Raw genomic sequence first — 24002 nt, 5'->3', positions numbered from 1 at the left:
TCAGAAGCTGTCATCACTGAACAGAATTTCAGAAATAAACTAGTTTCCATCACTAATAATTTCTCTTATCATTGACCTAAATTGGAATGGAAAACTCTGCAATGACCAAAATTCTATCTTTATAGCCAAAACTTGGGGGGGAGGGTACAGATAAAAGAAAGAGAAAGTTTTTGTTTTTAAACATATTTTCCAGGTCAATATCTGATTTCCATCCCTAACATCAGGGAGTTGTTCTAAGCCAGAAAAATTAATGTTCGGTACATAATTACAAAGTGTGTTTAAAATGATTTCCAAAAAGTGGAAGCTTTTCATTTATCCTATATATTTGTCAGATGAGATGCCATGATTAAATTAATCAATAATTACACCCCTTAAAAATACTAATGTTTGTGTTTGTGTGTGTATTAAGAAATTCCTATTAGCATAATTTCTCATACTAAGACATACTTAGGAATTATCTTTTCCTATAAATAAGAAAAGTACACTAACCCATCAAACATGTGGATGGAGAGAATGAGGAGACACCAGGAGCCAGAACAAATCAAAGTTAACAGACTGTGAGCACTCAAGACCTGATTTTCTTGTTTGTCTTAATTACTAAACAGACCACAATTCCATAGCTTTTTTCAATGAGTTATATAACATTCTTAAGCACAACTTTAAATACGAGTCTTTTTTTTTTTTTTTTTTTTGAGACGGAGTCTCGCTCTGTCGCCCAAGCTGGAGTGCAGTGGCCGGATCTCAGCTCACTGCAAGCTCTGCCTCCCGGGTTCACGCCATTCTCCTGACTCAGCCTCCCGAGTAGCTGGGACTACAGGTGCCCGCCACCTCACCCGGCTAGTTTTTTTGTATTTTTAGTAGAGACGGGGTTTCACCGTGTTAGCCAGGATGGTCTCGATCTCCTGACCTCGTGATCCGCCCGCCTCAGCCTCCCAAAGTGCTGGGATTACAGGCTTGAGCCACCGCGCCCGGCCAAATACGAGTCTTTAAAGCTTGTTTTAATCATTTAGTTTACCATAAATTATGGAATTTGTGGCTCCAGAGATTCCTAAGACAATCTCTATTCTAGGAACCCTTAACATGTTTATGAAACAAATTATGAAGCTTACATATTTTTTAACTTGATATTTTAGTTGTGCTTGAAGTTTAGCATAGTCTCATGTAGTTCCTTGAACAGTAACTTTCCTTTTTTTATTTTTTATTTTTTTTGAGAAGAGTTTTGCTCTGTCGCCCAGGCCGGAGTGCAGTGGCACGGTCTTGGCTCACTACAACCTCTGCGTTGAGGGTTCAAGCAATTTTCCTCCCTCAGCCTCCTGAGAGCTGGGACCACAGGCCTAAATTGTCCTAAATTTGGCAAGTGAGACCTCTAAGGTCTGAAAGACCTTTACAATAATCTAACATATATGTCACAAAACATGATGAGTTTGGGGGGACACAAAACTCCAAAATGTAGACTATATTCATATATATATAATTATATATATATTTTTTTTCATTTATTTATTTTTTTGAGACAAGGTCTCGCTCTGTCACACAGGCTGGAGTACAGTGGCAACATCTCGGCTCACTACAGCCCCAACCTCCCAGGCTCAAGAGATCTTCCCACCTCAGCCTCCCAAGTAGCTGGGACTATAGGCACATGCCACTATGCCCAGCTGATTTTTGTATTTTTAGTAGAGACAGGGTTTTACCATATTGGCCAGGCTGGTCTCGAACTCCTGACCTCAGGCGAGCGGCCTGCCTCAGCCTTCCAAAGTTCTGGGATTACAGGTATGAGTCACCGGCCCGGCATCTTTTTAAGAGAGGTTTCCGCTCTGGTTTCCTGTAATGCCTAGGGGCCCAAAATGTGTTAATCATCAAATGGTACCAAAAAGAGGTGGTTTCTACTTTTAAATAACTTCTATTTTAGGAAGATACCAAAGAGTACCCTTCTAATCAATGGTATGATGAAATCAACTAAACTGTCATTTTTTTTTTCTTTTTTCTTTTTTTTGAGAGAGTCTGTGTCTTCTGTCATCCAGGCTATAGTATAGTGGTGCGATCACTGCAACCTCCACCTCCCAGGTTCAAGCAATTCTCCTGCCTCAGCCTCTGAGTAGCTGGGATTACAGGCACCTGCCACCACACCCAGCTAATTTTTACTCATTTTAGTAAAATGGGGTTTCACCATGTTGCCCAGGCTGGTCTCTAACTCTTGACCTCGAGTGATCTGCCATCCTTGGCCTCCCAAAGTGCTGGGATTACAGGCGTGGGCCATTGCCCCCAGCCTAAACTGTCAAGATTTTTTGCAAGACAATTATTAAACATAGCCATCATTACAAATTAAATTATATAAATTAGCCAGGCAAGGTGGCTGAAAAAATATTTTCCACGGTGCCCGGCCTGAAAAAATATATTTTTTAAATTACATTTTTAAAAAATACAAAATAATTTTAAAAATATTTTTTAAAATTTTATATTGTGTATTTATTAAATTTTATGTTTAAAATATATATATAAATGTGTGTGTGTGTGTGTATATATATATATATTTTTTTTTTTTTTTTTTTTTTTTTTGAGATGGAGTCTCACTGTCCCCCAGGCTGGAGTGCAGTGGTGCGATCTCAGCTCACTGCAAGCTCTGCCTCCCAGGTTCACACCATTCTCCTGCCTCAGCCTCCTTAATAGCTGGGACTACAGGCGCCAGCGACCACGCTGGCTAATTTTTTTGTATTTTTAGTAGAGATGGGGTTTCACCGTGTTAGCCAGGATGGTCTCGATCTCCTGACCTTTTGATCCGCCTTGGCTTCCCAAAGTGCGGGCAATACAGGCGTGAGCCACCACGCTCAGCCTAAAAAAATACATTTTTTAAAAATATAAAATAATTTTTAAAATATTTTTTTAAAAAGAAAAACAGCTTGTGCTAGGTTTGACGTGTACCTGTACTCCCAGTTACTGAAAAAGCTGAAGCGGGAGGATTGCTTGAGCCCAGGAGTTCAAGGCTGCAGTGTGTTATAATCTCTTCTGTGAATAGTCACTGTACAACAGCCTGGGCAATATAGTGAGACCCCCATCTCCAAAATGAAGGGAGGAAGGAAGAAAAGAAAAACTGCTTGTGGGTAGAATGTTATCCTCTGTGGAAAATTGTATAGAATATCTTGTAATAATACACAGGGACAGTACTGACTTATTATTATTTTTTAGACCGAGTTTCACTCTTGTCTCCCAGGCTGGAGTGCAATGACGTGATCTCGGGGCTCACTGCAACCTCCACCTCCTAAGTTCAGGCGATTCTCCTGCCTCAGCCTCCCAGGTAGCTGGGATTACAGGCACCTGCTACCATGCCCAGCTCATTTTTTGTATTTTTAGTAGAGATGAGGTTTCGCCATGTTGGGCAGGCTGGTCTCGAATTCCTCACCTCAGGTGATCCACCGGCCTCGGCCTCCCAAAGTGCTAGGATTACAGGTGTGAACCACTGCACCTGGCCAGTACTGGCTTATTAGTGAAGTCAGTGGGCTAGGGAATAAGCAGGGGGCAAAAAAGATGCCAAAGAAATGTTGAGAGATAGAAAAATAATCTTTTTTTTTTTTTTTTTTTTTTTTTAGACTTAGTTTCTCTCTGTTGCCAGGCTGGAGTGCAGTGGCACAATCTTGGCTGACTGCAACCTCTGCTTCCCGGGTTCAAGCGATTCTCCTGCCTCACCCTCCCGAGTAGCTGGGACTACAGGCATGCGACATACCCAGCTAAGTTTTGTATTTTTAGTAGAGACGGGGTTTCACCATGTTGGCCAGGCTGGTCTTGATCTTCTGACCTTGTGATCCGCCCACCTCAGCCTCCAAAAGTGCTGGGATTACAGGTGTGAGCCACCATGCCCGGCCGAAAAATAATCTTAAATGCCTCTGCTCTGAACCCTTCATTTTATAAATGAGGAAATAGCGAAATAACTTGCCTCTAGTTCTATTTCCATTACTGTTTTCTTAATGTAGTTAGACAAAGTTATATATGATATTTAAGCCATTAAGAGTCACACATGTGGAAAAAATGTAAATTCTTTTTTATTTTTCTTTTTGAGACAGGGTCTTGCTTTGTTGCCCAGGCGAATGCAGTGGCACGATCACAGCTCACTGCAGGCTCAACCTCCTAGACTCAAGAGATTCTCCTGCCTTAGTCTCCTGAGTAGCTGAGACTACAGATATCCACTACCAAACCCAGCTAATTTTTGTATTTTTTTGTAGAGATAAGATCTCGCTATGTTACCCAGGCTGGACTTGAACTCCTGAGCTCAAACGATCCTCCCGCCTTAGCCTCTCAAAGTGCTGGAACTACAGATATAAGCCACCACGCCCATCCAAAAACGTACATTCTTCACCTAAAATTAAAGGTGTTTTATGTTTTAAATTAGTATCACTAAAGTTATAAAGCTAGCCAACTAAAAATTCCCTCTGAACACAATATGGTAGTATGGTACAGAAAAATAAAAGAATTGGGGTACATGGTAGAAAGTCTAGTCCTAGTATCACTAACCAGCTATGTGGCCCTAGGTTAAGTCCCTCATTTCTTTGGGTCTCTCCTATCAAATGAGTTGGAATCTAAGATCCTTTTCAATACTAAAACTCCGTTATTTCTTTATACTACAAATAAACCCATTTGTCAAAAAGAAAAATGTTACCTTCTTCTAATAAATTAAAAATTTACATTTAAGCCTCAGATTTTAATGTTTATAGTGAAATCTAGTTCCTTGTTTTCTTCCTAAACAAAGATGACTTTTGCTTGTTTCAGCTGCATAGTTTCTGCAGCCTGCCCATCGTTCTTCCCAAACACCAAAACCCTATAAGCAATATTGCACTACTCAGAACTATTTACACAGCAGAGACAATATTGATAGGGTTCTAGGATCTGGTGATAAACAGAATTTTTTTTAGTTAGATGGTAGAAATTTACTAAGCAATTATGATGATCTAAAACTCGTGAGTGTCTGATTAATAGTGCAAATTGATACTGATAAACATCATTCACAGACCTTTCAGTTATAAATCAGCCTCCTGGAAGCCTTGTAAATCAGTGAGGTTATTGTTTAACTTTTTAGGGACACTGGAATATTTAAAATAAAACTAGTGATTTTTGTAAAGCCGAAGACATTCATATTTCAGAAACCAGTTTTCTCTAACATCAGTAATAAAAATAAAGGGGAAAAGTTTTATACTTTTCTGAAAAGTGGTATATAAAATACAAGATTTAGCTGAAAAAAGTCTATGGAAATCATGAAAGCACCCCAAGGGAAACCAGGTTACATTCTGCCAAATAGATTTCTGATTTTTGCCCCTATTTTGCAATATTTGCATTATAATTATGGTTGAGCATCCCTAATCTGAAAATTCAAAATCTGAAATGGTCCAATGAATTTTAGATTTTGGAGCATTTCAGATTTTGGAATTTTGGATTAGGGATGCTCAATCAGTTGTTTTGTTTGTTTGTTGTTTTTTGAGACAGTGTCTCACTCTGTTGGCTAGGCGGGAGGGCAGGGGTGCAATCTCTGCTCACTGCAAACTCTGCCTTCCAGGCTCAAGGTATTCTCATGCCTCAGCCTCCCAAGTAGCTGGGACTACAGGCACACGACACAACACCTGGCTAATTTTTTGTATTTTTGGTAGAGATGGGGTTTCACCATTTTGCCCAGACTAGTCTTGACCTCCTGAGCTCAAGAGATCTGCCCGCTTTGGCCTCCCGAAGTGCTGGGATTACAGGCATGAGCCACCACGCCCAGCCTGTACTAGTTTTTTTTTTTTTTTTTTTTTTTTTTTTTTTTTTGAGAAGGAGTCTCGCTCTGTCGCCCAGGCTGGAGTGCAGTGGCGGGATCTCAGCTCACTGCAAGCTCCGCCTCCCGGGTTCATGCCATTCTCCTGCCTCAGCCTCCCAAGTAGCTGGGACTACAGGCGCCCGCCACCTCGCCCGGCTAGTTTTTTGTATTTTTTAGTAGAGACGGGGTTTCACCGTGTTAGCCAGGATGGTCTCGATCTCCTGACCTCGTGATCCACCCGTCTCGGCCTCCCAAAGTGCTGGGATTACAGGCTTGAGCCACCGCGCCCGGCTGTACTAGTTTTTAATATGACCAGTTTAAGGCTTTCAGTAAGTGGCACAAGGTATTCCATACTACTCAACTATTAGGCAGCAAGGAGAAAAGAATATGTTGTGTTTGTCACAATATACTGTGTAGTCCCCAGTTTTAAAACACTTGCTTTTTACAAACAACCCATAGATTATCATTGCCACAGTATGCTCTCCTACAAAGGACCAGTGCCCTTAAAGCTCCCAACACATCCTCTTATGAGAGACCTTTTCTCAACAGCATTAAATTACATAAAGTGAAAAAAAGTATTTCAGGCGCACCTATGGTGGGCTAGGCATAGAGAGAAGAGTTGGTAGACAGGTGTGTTCTGGACTCACTAAATAGGCTTAGAAATGCATTTTCCGGCTGGGTGCAGTGGCTACGCCTGTAATCCCAGCACCTTGAGATGCCGAGGTGGGCAGATCATGAGGTCAGGAGATGGAGAACATCCTGGCTAACACAGTGAAACCCCGTCTCTACTAAAAATACAAAAAATTAGCCAGGCGTGGTGGCGGGCGCCTGTAGTCCCAGATACTTGGGAGGCTAAAGATGGAGAATGGCGTGAACCCAGGAGGCGGAGCTTGCAGTGAGCCAAGATCGCGCCACTGCACTCCAGCCTGTGCAACACAGCGAGACTCTTGACTCAAAAAAAAAAAAAAGAAATGCATTTTCCATAGAAACATTTTAAGGAAGAATTAAGCATATTAATGGAACTAGTTAGGCTATAATCAAAAAACCTACTTTTATTTTTATTTTTAATTTTTTTTTTTGAGATGAGTTCATGAGCCCAGGCTAGTCTCGAAATCCTGAGCTCACACAATCCGCCCGCCTTGGCCTCCCAAAGTGCTAGGATTACAGGTGTGAGCCACTGCACCCGGCCAGAATCTACTTTTGTACATTATCTTCTCTTCAGTGTACATTTAGAATCACCTTTATCTACTCTCCTTTTACTTTGTTCATGGCTTTGGTATACCATCTTCTGTATTATATTTTAAACACGTTTACATGGTAATGTCATGACATGGTTTCAAACATCTTCCTGGCAAGAAATCTCTTCTTTTTTGTATCCTTAGTTTTTAATATACAGCCTAATGTGCAGTGACAAAAGGGAATAGATGAAAGAACAAACATTCATTCATTTGAAAGAACAAACCACCTGGGAACACAACTACTCTTTAAAACACGTTTTAAGGGAAATATTTCAAGTTCCCAGCAAGCAAAGGACCACTTATTTCATGTCTCCACAATCAAAATTGGTTTTTGCCTTTTTCTGCTGGAGAGAGTACTGACTATTAATCATTCTCTCTTCCAAACAGAACAAATGCATGACTATGCTTGTTCAAAACAGATAAGCAGTAATATGCCCTAACACCAGGTCACAGACGTGTTATTTCAAGCAACTGGCAACCAGAGGGGATGAAAGTGGGCAAGGGCTACAGGTTCATCAGTTCCCAATCTGCAGGCTTTTTTTTTTGAGACACAGTCTCGCTCTTGTCTCCCAGGCTGGAGTACAATGGCGCGATCACAGCTCACTGCAACCTCTGCCTCCCTGGTTCAAGCAATTCTCCTGCCTCAGCCTCCTGAGTAGCTGGGATTACAGGCACGCGCAACCATGCCTGGCTAATTTTTGTATTTTTAGTAGAGACGGGGTTTCACCATGTTGGCCAGGCTGGTCTCGAACTCCTGATCTCAGGTGATCCACCAGCCTCAGCCTCCCAAAGTGCTGGGATTACAGGTGTGAGCCACTGCTCCTGGCCCAATCTGCAGGCTTTCATGGAACAATTGCTAGGATATATACATGAGCCCCTGCCTCTAAAAGGCTAGTTTTATTTTTATTTTTTATTTATTTACTTATTTGAGACAGACTTGCTCAGTCACCCAGGATGGGGTGCAGTGGCGCAATCTCAGCTCACTGCAAGCTCCGCCTCCCGGGTTCAAGCCATTCTCCTGCCTCAGCCTCCCAAGTAGCTAGGACTACAGGCACCCGCCACCACACCCAGCTAATTTTTTTGTGTGTGTGTATTTTTTAGTAGAGACGGGTTTCACTGTATTAGCCAGGATGATCTCGATCTCCTGACCTTGTGATCCGCCCACCTCGGCCTCCCAAAGTGCTGGGATTAAAGCATGAGCCACCGCGCCCGGCCTAAAAGGCTAGTTTTATCAGTCAAAGTAGTCTACTCAACTTTTTTTTTTTCCTTTGTAGAGACAGAGTCTCGTTTTGTTGCCCAGGCTGGTCTCGAACTCCTGACTTTAAGTGATCCTCCTGCCTCTGCCTCCCCAACTGCTAGGATTACAGGTGTGAGCCACAGATCCAAGCCTTAAATAATTTATGTAATTCAGCCGGGCATGGTGGCATATGCCTGTAATCCTAGCACTTTGGGATGCCAAGGCAGGCGGATCACGAGGTCAAGAGATCGAGACTATCCTGGCTAACATGATGAAACCCCGTTTCTACTAAAAATACAAAAATTGGCTGGGTGTACTACAGTGGTGTGTGCCTGTAGTCCCAGTTACTAGGGAGGCTGAGGCAGGAAATCACTTGAACCCAGGAAGCAGACGTTGCAATGTGCCGAGATCATGCCACTACATTCCAGCCTGGTAACAGAGTAAGACTCTGTCTCTAAATAAATAAACAAATAGATAAATTCTGTAATTCAAATGACAGCCATGGCTGTGCACAGTGGCTCAGGCCTGTAATCTTAGCACTTTGGGAGGCTGAGGCAGGTAGATCACTTGAGCCCAGGAATTCAAGACCAGCCTAGACAACATGGTGAAACCTTATCTCTACAAAATATACAAAAACTAGCCAGTGTAGTGGCATGCACCTATAGTTCCAGCTATGCAGGAGGCTGAAGTAGGAGGATGGCTTGAGCCCGGGAGGCCCAGGCTGGATTGAGTGGTGATCACGTCACTGCACTCCAACCTGGGTGAAAGAACAAGACCTTGTCTCAAAAAACCCTGTCTCTACTAAAAATACAAAAATTAGCCGGGCGCGGTGGCGGGCGCCTGTAGTCCCAGCTACACGGGAGGCTGAGGCAGGAGAATGGAGTGAACCCAGGAGGCGGAGCTTGCAGTGAGTGGAGATCGCGCCACCGCACTCCAGCCTGGGCGACAGAGGGAGACTGTCTCAAAAAAAAAAAAAAAAAGAGAGAGCGCCTAGACATACTTCAAAATTATGGCACATGATACCAAGAAACTCAGTGGCTTAAAAACTGATCATTTATTTTCATGGACCTGCACATTGAACTGGTTCAGGTACTCTAGGCTAGGCTGAGTTTGGTGGCTTTGCTTCACACAGCAATTCTGGAGGATGCCTGGTAGGACCTTTGCTACTGGTGTCTCTCACCCTCTTTGAACCCATGAGATATTCTCATGAAGCTAGAGGAAACGTAAGAGTAAGCAGAAAGATTCAAGGTCTCTTAAAGGCCCAAGTTCAGAGCTGCACACTGTCAATTCTACCCATATGCCATTGGCCAAAGCACATCAAGAGGAGAAAAATGTACTCTGCCCACCATGAAATCATGACAAACATGTGGATACAGGCAGAAGTAAAGAAATGGGGTGAATTGTTCACTTTACTACAATACATCTATTTTCTTTGAGAAAAATCAGGTAGTACATGTAAATGACAGGGATGGTGTTATTGCAAGCATATTCAGATAAATTCTTTAGTTTATATACGATTGTTTGTTTTGTTTTGTTTCGTTTTGTTTTGAGATGGCGTTTTGCTCTTGTTGCCCAGGATAGAGTACAATGATATGATCTCAGTTCACCACAACCTGTGCATCCCGGGTTCAAGTGATTCTCCTGCCTCAGCCTCCCAAGTAGCTGGGATTACAGGCATGCGCCACCACACCCAGTTTATTCTGTATTTTTAGTAGAGATGGAGTTTCTCTATCTTGGTCAGGCTGGTCTCAAACTCTCGACCTCAGGTGATCTACCCACCTCAGCCTCCCGAAGTGCTAGGATTACATGCGTGAGTCACCATGCCCAGCCTATATATGTATCTTTTTTTTAATTTTTGTTTTTAAATATTTTTTTTAAAAGAGACAGGGCTGGGTGCAGTGGCTCATGTCTGTAATACCAGCACTCTGGGAGGCCAAGGTGGGTGGATCACTTGAGGTCAGAAGTTCAAGACCAGCCTGGCCAATGTGGTGAAATCCCATCTCTACTAAAAATACAAAAAGTAGCCAGGCGTGGTGGTGGGCACCTATAATCCCAGCTACTCGGGAGGCTGAGGTGGGAGAATCGCTTGAACCTGGGAGGCGGAGTGAGCCGAGATTGTGCCACTGCACTCCAGCCTGGGCAACAAGAGTGTAACCCCATAATAAAAAAAAAAAGAGAGAGAGAGACAGTGTCTCACTATGTGGCCCAAGGCTGGTCCTGAACTCCTGGAATCAAACAATCCTCCTGCCTCGGCCTCCCAAAGTGCTAGGATTACAGGCGTGGGCCACCATGCCCAGCCAGGTTTATTTTTAAAAGATGTCTCTCTTATTTATGGTATCTTGTAGTAAATAAATAGAGCAATAACAAGTGTAGCATAATCAATATATAATGGTTTTAATCAGGAGTTGTTAAATTTCCCTGTATTTTATCCAAAACTTTTTTCTTTTTTTTTGAGACAGAGTCTCACTCTGTCACCCAGGCTGGAGTACAGTGGTACGACCTCAGCTCACGGCAACCTCCACCTCCCAGGTTCAAGCAATTCTCCTGCCTCAGCCTCCCAAGTAGCTGAGATTACAGGCCCCTACCACCATACCTGGCTATTTTTCATTGTTTTTTGTTTTTTTTTTTTTATTTGAGTCAGAGTCTTACTCTGCTGTCCACGCTGGAGTGCAAAAGCGACATCTCAGTTCACTGCAACCTCCGCCTCTGGGGTTCAAGCGATTCTCCTGCCTCAGCCTCTCGAGTAGCTGGGATTACAGACATGCACCACCATGCCCAGCTAATTTTTTTGTATTTTAAGTAGAGATGGGGTTTCACCATGCTGGCCAGGCTGGTCTCGAGCTCCTGACCTCAGGTGATGCGCCCACCTTGGCCTCCGAAAGTGCTGGGATTACAGGCATGAGCCACTGCTCCTGGCATAATTTTTGTATTTTTCTCAAACTCCTGACCTCGGGTCATCCTCCCGCCTTGGCCTCCCAAAGTGCTGCGATTACAGGTGTGAGCCACCACGCCCAGCCCCAAAACTTTAACTGGATGTTTATATGTCAGTGTTTTAAATTAAGGAATATAGGTTCATGATAACTATAGAATATGAATTTAAAATGATAAAAAATGTTTAGGAGTGCGGGCACAGTGGCTCATGCCTGTAATCCCAGCACTTTAGGAGGCTACGGTGGACAGATCATGATGTCAAGAGATTGAGACCATCCTGGCCAACGTCGTGAAACCCCATCTCTACTAAAAATACAAAAATTAGCCAGGCGTGATGGCACACGCCTGTAGTCCCAGCTACTCGGGAGGCTAAGTCAGGAGAATCGCTTGAACCTCGGAGGCCGAGGTTGCAGTAAGCCAAGATCGCGCCACTGCACTCCAGCCTGATGACAGAGCGAGACTCCCTCTTAAAGGAAAAAAAAGTTTAAGAACCAACTCACAGTCATTAGGATAGTCACCATAACAAAATAAATAAATAAATAAAATAAAAAGACAAGTGTTGGAGAGGATGTGGAGAAACTGGAACCCTTGTCCATTGCTGGTGTGTAAAATGGTATAGCTGCTGTGGAAAACAGTACAGTGGTTCCTCAAAAAAACTAAAAATAGAATTACCATTTTATCCATCAATTCCACTTCTGGGTATACACCTAAAACAACTAAAAACAGGGTCTTAAAGAGGTATGTGTACACCTATTTTAATAGCAGCATTATTCACAATAGCTAAAACAAGGAAGCAACACGAGTGTCCATGGAGAGATGAATAGATGAGTAAAATGTGGTATATACATACAACGGAATCTTATTCTGCCTTAAAAATTGAAGGAAATCTGCAATATGCTACAATAAAAAAACAGATGAATCTTGAGAACATTTTGCTGAATGAAATAAGCCAATCATAAAGACAAATACTGTATGATTTCATTTAAATGAGGTATTTAGAGTAGTCTAAATCATAGAGACAGATAGTAGAATGGTAGTTGCTAGACACTGAGGGGAGGGGAAAAGAGACGTAATTGTATAATGGGTATAGAGTTTCTTTTTTTTTATTTTTTGAGATGGAGTCTCACTCTGTCACCCAGGTTCCCAGCTTAGAGGGCAACACTGCATCCTCTGCCTCCCGGGTTCAAGCAATTCTCCTGCTTCAATCTCCTGAGTAGTTGGGATTACAGGCACACGCCACCACACCCAGCTAATTTTTTGTATTTTTAGTAGAGACAGGGTTTCACCATATTGCCCAGGCTGGTCTGGAACTCCTGACCACAGATGATCACCCACCTTGGCCTCCCAAAGTGCTGGGATTACAGGTGGCTCATGCCTGTAATCCCAGCACTTTAGGAGGCTACGGTGGGCAGATCTTGACAAACGGTTGACATCTTGACAAACACCACGCCCAGCCGAGAGTTTCAGTTTTACAAAATGAAAAAGTTATGGAGATGGATGATGGTGATGGTTGCACAACATTATGAATGTATTTAATACCACTTAAAATGGTTGAGATCATAAACATTATGTTACATGTATTTTAACACAATAAAAAAATTGGGAAAAAAAGTTCACAAATGTAATAAAGAAAAACAGTATGGTAAGAAAACTTAATAGCTAGAATATCGATCTTACTTTCTCAATACTCCTAGTTCTCCCTCTCAACAGTATACTGTAACCCTTGCAGTTTCCCCCAGTTGTACAATAAACGCTTATCTCTGGACGTTCACATGTACTATTTCCTCTGCCTGGAATATCTGCCCTCTCCTTCAGTTGGCTAATCCCTACTCATCTTTCAAGTCTCAGATTATATCTCACCTCTAAGAAGAAACCTTTCCCAGGTTAATTTCCTCTTTCCAATGTTCCCCCATAATATCTAGTATCTACTTTTCCCACCATGTCATCTGTATTTAATTTATCTGTGTACTTAATCACAGATACATTAGTCAATGTATTTATCTTTGTCTCCCAGATAAGTTTCTTAATATCTTTAGCCTCTGTTACTAGTCCGACCTAGAAACACTTAATAAGGCCAGGCATGGTAGCTCAAGCCTGTAATCCCAACACTTTGGGAGGAGAAGGTAGGAGGATCATTTGAGTCCAGGAGTTGGAGACCAGTCTGGGCAACAAAGAGAAACCACGTCTCTAAAAAAATTTTTTAAACTAGCCAGGCATCATGGTGTACACTTGTGGTGTCAGCTACTCATGAGGCTGAGGTGGGACGATCACTTGGGCCCGAGAGGTCAAGGTTGCAGTAAACTGTGATTGAGCCACTGCACACCAGCCTGGGTGACAGAGTGAGACCCTACCTCAAAAGAAAAAAGGAAATACATAATGAAACAAAGTAGGAAGTACTTTTATCTACAGTTAGGCAAATTAGGTGGGGAGAGAAAGGATTTGTAAAACTACAGCTCTCACATTTACTGACAAAAATGTCTTAAAAAGTTAAATTTATTTTGCAGTCACTAAATCACTAGATGAAACCTTAGCAAAAGTTGGCTAAGATTATTTCCTTATTTATAAAATGAGACTACGCCAGGCGCGGTGGCTTATGCCTGTAATCACAGCATTTTTGAGAGGCCAAGGTGGGCGGATCACATGAGGCTAGGAGTTTGAGAACAGCCCGGCCAACATTGTGAAACTCCATCACTATTAAAAATACAAAAATTAGCTGGGCGTGGTGGTGCACACCTGCAATCCCAGCTACTCAGGAGGCTGAGGCAGGCAAATAGCTTGAACCCAGGAGGCGGAGGTTGCAGTGAGCCAAGATGGTGCCACTGCACTCCAACCTGAGTGACGGAGTGAGACGCTGTCTCAAAAAAATAAATAAATAATAAAATGAGAATAAAAATATTGAACTTGAATCAAGGACTGATTCTAACTTTAAAAATGTTATATATTGAGATAAGTTAGAAGGACGAGCTTATAAAATCTAAGACTAGTTATTTTATTTATCTGGGATATTGTTTCTTTCTTTGTTTTTGTTTTTGAGACAGGGTCTTGTTCTGTAACCCAGGGTGGAGTGCAGTGGCAGCACAATCATAGCTCACTGCAGTCGTGATCTTCCGAGCTCTAATGATCCTCCTGCCACAGCCTCCCAAGTAGGTGGGACTACAGGCACCAGCCACCACACCCAGCTAATGTTTTTATTTTTATTTTTAGTAGAGACGAGGTCTTGTTATGTTGCCCAGGCTGGTCTCAAACCCCTGAGCTCAAGCAATCCTCTCATCTCGGCCTCCCAGAGCACTGGCATTACAGGCCTGAGCCACTGTACCTGGCCGATCTGGAATAGTCTTTTTTTCTTTTTTTTTTTTTGAGATGGGCGTGGTGGCACATGCCTGTAATCGCAGCTACTAGGGAGGCTGAGGCAGGAGAATCGCTTGAACCTGCGAGGTGCAGGTGGCGGTGAGCTGAGATCACACCACTGCACCCCAGCCTGGGCAACAAGAGCAAAACTCCATCTCAAAAAACAAACAAACAAAAAAAATCCTCAGATGAATCCCTTGGCCCCTCCTCTAGGTTATTAAAAGAAAAAAAAAGAAAATCCTACCCACTGCTCTAACAGCCCACCAGAGAACAGTAAGAAATTGTAATTTGTAATTAAAAGCTGAAGAGGAAAGCAGCTGCACTTAAGGCTAGGGCTGGTAACTAAGAAAGAAATTTTATGTATCACACACACACACACACACATACACACACATAAATTTGGAATAAAATGGCTTTATGATGAGGATTTATGTTCTTCTTTCTCTACAAATGATGTCCTTGAGTTCATGCCTAACATTTAGGTATCTTTCTTCCCTCTGATATCTGTATTTTCCCAACCATTTTTAAAGGACTTTTGCTTAACAAATAGTTTACTTTCTTCTGAAATTCAATGCATTTAGAACCCATGTTGTAACTGTTCTTGATCTACTTTTTTTTAAGAGATGGAGTCTGGCTATGTTGCCCAGGCTGGTCTTGAACTACTGGATTCAAGTGATCCTCCTGCCTCAGCCTCCCAAAGTGTTGGGATTACAGATGTGAGTCACCATGCCTGGTCTTTGCTCTATTTTTAAAAGCACTAGTAGAAATCACACTGAAAAGACTATTAAATATTTTTTTTGAGACAAAGTCTCACTCTGTTGCCCAGGCTGGAGTGCAGTGATGCGATCTTGGCTCACTGCAACCTCCGCCTCCCAGGTTCAAGCAATTCTCCTGCCTTAGCCTCCCAAGTAGCTGGGATTACAGGGACACGCCACTGCGCTAGGTGAATTTTTTGTATTTTTAGTAGAGATGGGGTTTCACCATGTTGGCCAGCCTGGTCTTGAGCTCCTGACCTCAGGTAAATTGCCCACCTCGGCCTCCCAAAGTGCTAGGATTACAGGTGTAAGCCACCACGCCTGGCCAAAAAAAAAAAATTTTTTTTAATTTTAAAAAATTATAAGCAGGCCGGGCGCGGTGGCTCAAGCCTGTAATCCCAGCACTTTGGGAGGCCGAGACGGGCGGATCACGAGATCAGGAGATCGAGACCATCCTGAACACGGTGAAACCCCGTCTCTACTAAAAATACAGAAAAAAACTAGCCGGGCGAGGTGGCGGCGCCTGTAGTCCCAGCTACTCGGGAGGCTGAGGCAGGAGAATGGCGTGAACCCGGGAAGCGGAGCTTGCAGTGAGCTGAGATCTGGCCACTGCACTCCAGCCTGGGTGACAGAGCGAGACTCCGTCTCAAAAAAAAAAAAAAAAAAAAAAAAAAAAAAAAAAAAAAAAAAAAAATTATAAGCAGATCTATACACTGAAAACTGCAAAACTGTCGAAAGAAAATTTTAGAGACCTAATAAATGGAAAGATATGTTTGTGCACCAGAGGGCTCAATATTGTTAAGATAACTATTTTCTACCGTGCACAGTGGTTCACTCTTGTAGTTCCAGTACTCTGGAAGGCTGAGGTGGGAGGATGGCTTGAGCCCATAAGTTTGAGACCAGCCTGAGCAACATAGCAAGAACCCATCTCTAAAAAAATAATTTTTTTTTTTTTTTTGAGATAAGGTGTCACTGTCAATAGGCTGGAGTGCAGTGGCACAATCACGGCTCACTGCAGCCTTAACCTCCTCAGGCTCAGGTGATCCTCCCATCTCAGCCTCTCAAGTATGTGGCACTACAGTCTTGCGCCACCACACCCAAGTAATTTTTCTGTTTTTTTGTAGAGAGGAGGGAGTTTGGCCATGTTGCCCAGACTAGTACAAAAAAAATTTTTTTTTAATTAGCTGGGAGTGGTGGTACATGCCTGTGGTCTCAGCTACTTGGAAGGCTGAGGCGGAAGAGTATCATCTGAATCTTGGGAGGTCAAGGCTGCAGTGAGCTATGATCGCCACTCTACTACAAACTGGGTAATAGAACAAGACCTGTCTCAAAAAAAAAAAAAAAAAACAAGAAAAGAAAATAGGCAAAAGATTGTAAGACATTTCACTAAAGAGATATGCCAACTACAAATAAGCACATGAAAAGAGGTTCAATGTCATTAGTTAAGGAAATGCAAATTGAAACTATATGGAGCACTACCACACACCCGTTGGAAGGGTTAAAATTAAAATTGATATTTTTGCATCAACCTAATACCAAGTGTTAATAAAGTTATGGAAAAACTAGAACCCTAATCAATAGCTTTGGGAATGCAAAATAGTACAGTCACTTTGAAAAATATTTTAGCAGTTGCTTATAAGATCAAGCATACCTTCCCCCCCCCCCACAAGGATACACTTATCATGCTACCAGAAATCCCATTTCAGTATTTACCCCAGAGAAATGAAAACATTATGTCCACACAAAGACATACTCATGGTGGCTCACTCCCAGAACCCAGCACTTTGGGAGGCTGAAGTGGGAATATCATTTGAGCCCAGGAGTTAGAGACCAGCTTGGCAACGTAGTGAGACTTCATCTCTACAAAAAAAATTTTTAAACTAGCTGGGCATGGTGATGCACACCTGTAGTTCCAGCTACTCAGGAAACTGAGGTGGGATTGCTTGAGCCTAGGAGTTTGATGTTACAGTAAGCTATGATCACACCACCGCACTCCAGCCTGGGTGACAGTATGAGACCGTGTCTCTAAAGAAAAAGAAAAAAATATTGTTAAAAAAAATTAAACAAAGACATTTGGGAGGGCAACACAGGAGGATCACTTGAGCTCAAGAGTTCGAGACCAACCATAGCCATTTTATTCATAATATGCAAAATGTGGAAATGACCCCATGTCCATAAGTTGGTAGATAGAGTTTGTGATATTCTATACAATGAATACTACTCAGCAATAAAAACTGTCCAACTACGAATACATACAACACGGATGAATCTCAAAGCATTAATGCTAAGTGCAAGAAGCCAGACACAAAAGACTGTACAATGTATGATTCCATTTATATGAAATTCTAGGAAAAGTTAAACTAGAGATCAGTGGTTGCCAGGGAGTTGGGGAAGAAGAGGTTGACCACAAAGAGGCACAAAGGAATGTAGGGGTCTCACTCTGTTGCTCAGCCTGGTCTGGAACTACTGGGCTCGAGTGATCTTCCCACCTCAGCCACCTGAGTAGCTGGGTCTACAGGCACACCACTGTGCCTGGCCACAAAGGAGCTTTTTGTAAAGTAACAGAAATGTTCTGTATCCTGGCTGTGGTGGTGGTTATGACTGTATACATTTGTCAAAATTCATCAGTTCACTGGGCATGCCACACCCTTGTAGTCAAAGCTACTCAGGAGGCTGAAGTGGGAGGATTGCTTGAAGCCAGGAGTTCTAGGCTGTGCTGCATTATGATTGCCCTGTGAATAGTCACTCCCCTCCAGCCTGGGCAACACAGCAAGACTTCGGCTTTGCTTAACAAATAGCTTACTTACTTTTATTTTATATAATTGTATCTCAATACAATTCATTATTTTTTAAAAGTGATGAATCCACACTATTATATCTCATAAGAATAAACTGTAAAACAAGCACTCTTAGATTCTAAATTCAACCATTTCCTAGACAATACACAAAATTAACACCAATTAAGATTTGGCGGACTAGGCACAGTGGCTCACACCTATAATCCCAGCACTCTGGGAGGCCAAGGCAAGAGGACTGTTTGAGCCCAGGGGTTCAAGACCAACCTCGGCAATACAGTGAGACCCTGTCTCCACAAAAAACTTCAAGAAAATATTAGCCAGGCATGCTAGGACACGGCTGTGGTCCCAGCTACTCAGGAGGCTGAGGAGGGAGGATTGCCTAAGCCCAGGAGGATGAGGCTGCAGTGAGGCATGAGTGGGCCACTGCACTCCAGCCTGGGCAACAGAGCAAGACTCTGTCTCTGGCAAAAACAACAACAAAAAAGATGACTTGGGGCAAGTAACTGCAAGAAAAATATAGAGCAGAAATCGTTTTCATCACTACCAATTCATCATAAAACTCAAATAAAACCTAAAGTTTGAAAGAACCTATCCAAATATGTAACAGAAAGCAATAAATTATAAAGTATTACTCATTTAGACAAACCATAACAACTTAGATATAAAAAAATTCTCTAGATGTGTTTCATAATGCAGTAAAATAGTAAGTTTTTAATTAGTTAAAAGGTTTTTTTTTTTCAAATTATGACTTTCTAAAAGATACACTGTTAGTAACAACATTATAGTTTTCAGCAACAAAGGTTGTGGTAAATTATTTCCTGATACTGAAGGAAGATGTAAGGTAAGAATCAAAATTCTGGCGTGCATCCTGCTTTCAGATGCTTTGACAATACTATTGCACTGCTAGCTGTAAAGTACAGTAGTGCAATAAAGTCAGAGCATTCGTTAGCAGTAATAAGTAGGAAAGGAACACAAAAGCATCTTGCATCAGTTGAAGCTTCAGTGTGAAAAGAATTTAAAGTAGGGTTGCCATTTTGGACAGAAAAACATCCAAAACCAAAAAACATTTATATCAATGTTTTTTAAAAAAAGGATAAGACGTAAATATCAAAGTGATGTTGCTTATTGATGACTAATATACAAATTAACATTCAAACAGAAACATGCATAGATGTAGAAAGGAATTTTGTAAATATGCCCTAAGCCTTAATAGTAATTAGAATGGGTATTGTTAATACTTGAGGATTGTTATTAACAAAACCAATTATAATTACTACTAAGACAAAGTTGTGAAAAATATTTTTGTTCTCTGCAGAGATGTTGGTTAGCTCCTTCTTCAAGGCAATTTACTGATTAACCACCACATAAAACAAGCCCTTTGAATACAAGTATCAAAGAAAACAAATGAAAAGTAAAATAATAAATTTCTCAATCTCTACATAATCTATCACTCTGGAATCTAAACCACTATACAAAGAAAACACAAAAGCACTTACCATCTTACAGCTTTGTATCTCGAGTTTACTAAGGGCTATTATAACAACAGAAGGGAATCAATGTGCTGTAAATAGAACATTAACTCTATCTAACTGAATACTATCCAAGGGGATTTCAAAATTTCAGTGAACTCCTGAAATCTTAAATATAGGCAGAAAGCATCTCCATTTCCTTCAAACTTACAAATATCAAAGAGAAAATAATGATAGGGGGAGGTGGGACTGAGATTTAAGTAACAAGTTTCCTTAATTCCAAGCTAATTAACATTCTAACTTTTTTAACGGATAAGAACCCAATCAGAAGTCAGATGTAAACCCAGAAACAGAAATAGTATCATAGTGTCACACTGCATTACCTTTTGTGTACAGTCACTAGTAGTACCACGAAAGAACGAAGCTAAACAAATCCCCCCCTATCACTAAGTGAAGGGGGAAAAGTCAGAAAACAAAGATTGCCCTACAATAAGCTTATTCCCCCATTAGTAATGCTGATTGATGCAAAAATATATTTTCATTATTTTCACCAACCTCACTTTAAACAATCCAGTTCAACTACTTAGTAGGATTGAGCCTACTAAGGAAATGGATTCACACAAAGGACAGCTGAAATGTAAGTGTCTTGGTGTCAAATCCTGGGCCACATAACTAAAATATTAGAATATTTAACGCTGGTAGCCAAGTTTCAGGTTTTAAAGACAATTGTTTAAAAGATAAGTGTTTAACTTTCTGAATTGGAAGTTGTTACAAACAAGAAAAATATTTAAAAAATTTAAGGTATCAACAAAATTAGGATAAACACTTTCTTTTCAAATTAAATATTATGCATTCTCTTTTCACAAATTAAATAGTCAATGCTAGTTCCTTGACAAATCATTTATTTAACTGATGTAAAACCAACAATCAGAAGATAGCACAGGAAATCATTTACGCTTAAAACCTTATAAAATAAACTGGTCCACAAGTATAACATTTTTTTCTAGAAGTGCATGGTAAATCTGAAGATGAGATGCACTGTCTTTTAAAGCAATATAAAGCAGTAATAATTAAAGCCATGATAAAAATTCATTTCTAAACCCTAATAATTATGGAAACAAACTAATAACCTGAAAGGGAAAAAAAAAAGCTACCACTAATTTACTTGCAAGGATGGAAGAAAGGAAAAAACCCTCATTTCTTTGTTTCCTGTCTTCAAATATAATTTAAATACTACCTCATCATTCAAACAATATCTAAAAGTTTAAATGTCTGGCTACCTTACAATTTTCTAAAACCTACTTTTTCAAAATGTTTACTTCATCATTGTTCACTTAAAAGAGAATTTGTTCAATCTAAAGAAGTCCTGTGAGAACACTGACTCTATTGCAAAAACCAGACAAGTTTAAAAATTAAAAACAGCCAACTTGAGAAGCAAACAACCTGTTAAAAGCAGAATTAGCATCATTTAGCAGAAATGAATTATGAATTTAAGCAGAAATATCTGTATCAGTAGGGAAGAATTCAGAATGGGAGAAGGGCAAGATAGTCTTAACATTTAAGCCTGTTGACAGAATCAAATTACAATGCTTAACATTTTGTTTTTAAAAAGACAATGATAAAAATAATAAAACTTAGAACTAAAAGTTCATTATTACAGGTTTGAAAATCTGCAGGAAATTATTCCTTCTTCCCTCCCATTTCTCCCTACACTTCTCCAATCCCATACACACTGCACAAAGAAAATTTAAACACAAAATGCTGAAAGTAATTGAAAGCCTTCAAATTAAATTTGTATATGAGAGGCACTCCAATTCATGTGCACATCAGAAGAAAATAAGATATATCAAGGCCTGTTTTTCTGGGGTGGGAATGGGGGGTGGGTGGTTTCTTCCAGGATCACTACCCATCCTTTCCAAGGAAGAAGTTAGAGGCCCAAGATTCAGCTTGGAGAAAGCAGGGCAGGCACAAATACCTAAGCAGTAATGCCAGGGAATGGCGTGGGAAGGAGGCACGGATTACAGACGAAGAAATAAGTTTTTTACTTTTTTTAAACTTAATCTTTTTTTTTTTTTTTTTGAGACGGAGTCTTACTCTGTCGCCAGGCCAGAGTACAGTGACGGGATCTCGGCTCAATGCAACCTCCGTCTCCCAGGTTGAAGCAATCCTCCTGCCTCAGCCTCCCGAGTAGCTGGGACTACCGGCGCGTGCCACCACACCCAGCTAATTTTTGTATTTTTAGTATAGACGGAGTTTCACCATGTTGGCCAGGAGAGTCTCGATCTCTTGACCTCATGATCCGCCCGCCTCGGCTTCCCAAAGTGCTGGGATTAGAGGCATGAGCCACTGCGCCCGGCCAATCTTATTTAACAGACAAGCAAACAAACAAAAAAAGACAGGAGGTCAGTGGCAGGCGCTTCCTCCAAAGTCCAGGTTTTTAAGGAAAGCAGCCCAACCTGGAAAAAAAAAAAAAGAAAAAAGAAAAAAAAAGATAATGCTGGACGAAAAGGGCTGAAGACATAACAAGGGAACTAAGAGGAAAAAAGCGCGGGCGATCAAGCTGGTAATCTAAGGATGGGAGGGAGGGAATAAAGAGAACAAGTGAAGGACGGATCCTTAAAGAAAACTAGAAGGACAGCCCCTCAGCTGGGCGCCCCCGAGCAGGCCGAATACGCCAGCAACAACGGGAGTACTTTGCGATTCTTCGCCCCCATTCTCTACTTTCACAGATGAATGAAAGTGCACAACTCAAGAGCAGGATGCCTTTCCTGTCTCAATCCCGCCCGCGCTCCAGGAGAGGAGCTCGTGGTTCCGATCCCCTTCGCTCACACCTCTTCCCTCACCGAAGGTTTGCCACCCCCGGACCAAAAAGAAATGGGTCTAGATGCTTCCTTGGCCGTTAGGAAGTTGTGCATACAAGTCTAGCATCCTTTCTCAGACTTTCTCGGCCAGCCTTTTAAAACGTGGGCGGGTCGGCCCTACAGGGATTTCTCCTCGCCCCCGTCTGTTTATTCCCCACCCCACCCTCCGTTCCCCTTTCTTGGAGTGTGAACCACCCCTCCCTTCTTGGGACGCTTAGGGACCGTTCCATTCACATCTTTTTTGGTACAAACACAGAATGCGGTCTGCACTGGGCGCAGTTCCGTAAGGGGTGTAAAGATGAGGGCAAGGAACAAGGAATTCCAAAGGCCCTGCACCCTCAGCATCTCCCGCCATTTCCCTGACGAGTTTCCCGGATGTAACCCCTTCCCCGCGGCGGTTTAGACACCAGACGGTGGCGGCTCCCTTTGGTGCAGGAGGAGGGAACTCGACTCTGGTCCAGCCTCCGCCGCCTGGAGTTTCCGGCGACTTCAAATTGTGCCCCACTTTCGAGGCCGTGGGGGAAAAATAAACTACCCAGTAGATCTCCTTCACTTTGCACTCACCATCAGTTCCAGCTTATCGACCTCCGCCTCCATGTTGAATAGTTGACATTCCTCAGACCGCGGCGGCGCTTAAGCCGCAAGCCGTACTAGCACGGAGGGCCTCCATTGGACAGCTGTCACTCAACGTCTCGCACCCATTGGTTCCTCCGTTCCAAAGGCTCCCGCCCATTGGCGACTGGGTAACGCCCCTCTGCATGAGACACATTTTCCTGTTGGGCAAAGACACAAAACGCCGCAGGAGGATTGGCTGCTGTGCACATTTTTTTTTCCATTGGCTGCCCCCTGCTCTCTACTTTCAATTTTATAGTTAGGGCTCTGCAGAGAAGAGCTTGAGATTGGTGCAATCGGAAGAAGAGCCAACCAATCACACCAGAGCTTCCACCGACGGCAGAGGGGACGTAACACACCTTCTTTCCCCTCCTGCTTTCCTTCCCCTTCTCTCCCGCCTTCACCTTATTCATACCAGAAGCGCCTCAGCTCTGATTGGCTGGAGCTCTGTGCTCTCTCAGCCAATCACAAGCCGGGCTGTGCTCCTATGCTATCTAAAGAGCGAATCGTGCAGAGACCGTGTCTACGATTGGTCTCTCCCTGACAAGGATTTAATTTTGAATTTTTTTTTATGGCGTGGGAGAGGCCACAGCCCGGACTCCATCGACTGCCCCGGCTCTTAGACTAGTAAGTGCGGGAACGATTATGTCTTTGTTATCTGAGCTCGCGTCTTGAGTAGCTGGGCTTGTTGCTGCTTGTGTGTTTTTATGGTTTAAAGAGGGGGAGACCTTGGCTGGACACGAAGGGGAAATGGGAAGTGTAGGTTTGGGGCTGGGGAGGAAGTGCTCGGCCTGGCTTCATCTTAACCATACTTCTATTTAATTAACACTTAGCAAGATATGTTTTGGAGCAAAGCATATGCCTTTTGAATATTTCTTTACATATTTGCTGCTCAGTGTAAGTCCACAGATCAGCGGCATCCGCATCTCTTGGTTGCTTGTTACAAATGTAAATTATCGGGCCCCAGCCAAATTTAC

At 42.2% G+C, this 24002-nt stretch overlaps 2 protein-coding genes across 2 annotated transcripts in view; one reads left to right on the top strand and one right to left on the bottom strand.

The window, feature by feature from the left end:
- SKA2 (spindle and kinetochore associated complex subunit 2) overlaps window positions 1–23128 on the bottom strand; it is a 43416-nt gene extending 20288 nt beyond the window's left edge. The window contains exon 1 of the mRNA XM_010376825.2: window positions 22978–23128. Within this exon, the coding sequence (XP_010375127.1) occupies window positions 22978–23010 (33 nt within the window). The 5' untranslated portion in view covers window positions 23011–23128. The remainder of the gene's footprint in view (window positions 1–22977) is intronic.
- A 217-nt stretch (window positions 23129–23345) lies between these two features.
- The window catches only part of PRR11 (proline rich 11), a 47030-nt gene continuing 46373 nt past the window's right edge, over window positions 23346–24002 (top strand). The window contains exon 1 of the mRNA XM_010376824.2: window positions 23346–23652. The gene's annotated coding sequence lies outside the window, so the exon portion shown is untranslated. The remainder of the gene's footprint in view (window positions 23653–24002) is intronic.

This window comes from Rhinopithecus roxellana, chromosome 19 (genome assembly GCF_007565055.1).
Source record: "Rhinopithecus roxellana isolate Shanxi Qingling chromosome 19, ASM756505v1, whole genome shotgun sequence".
Lineage (NCBI taxonomy): Eukaryota > Metazoa > Chordata > Mammalia > Primates > Cercopithecidae > Rhinopithecus > Rhinopithecus roxellana.
The sequence above is the reverse complement of the archived record's forward strand: the minus strand, read 5'-3'. Positions and strand labels throughout refer to the sequence as shown.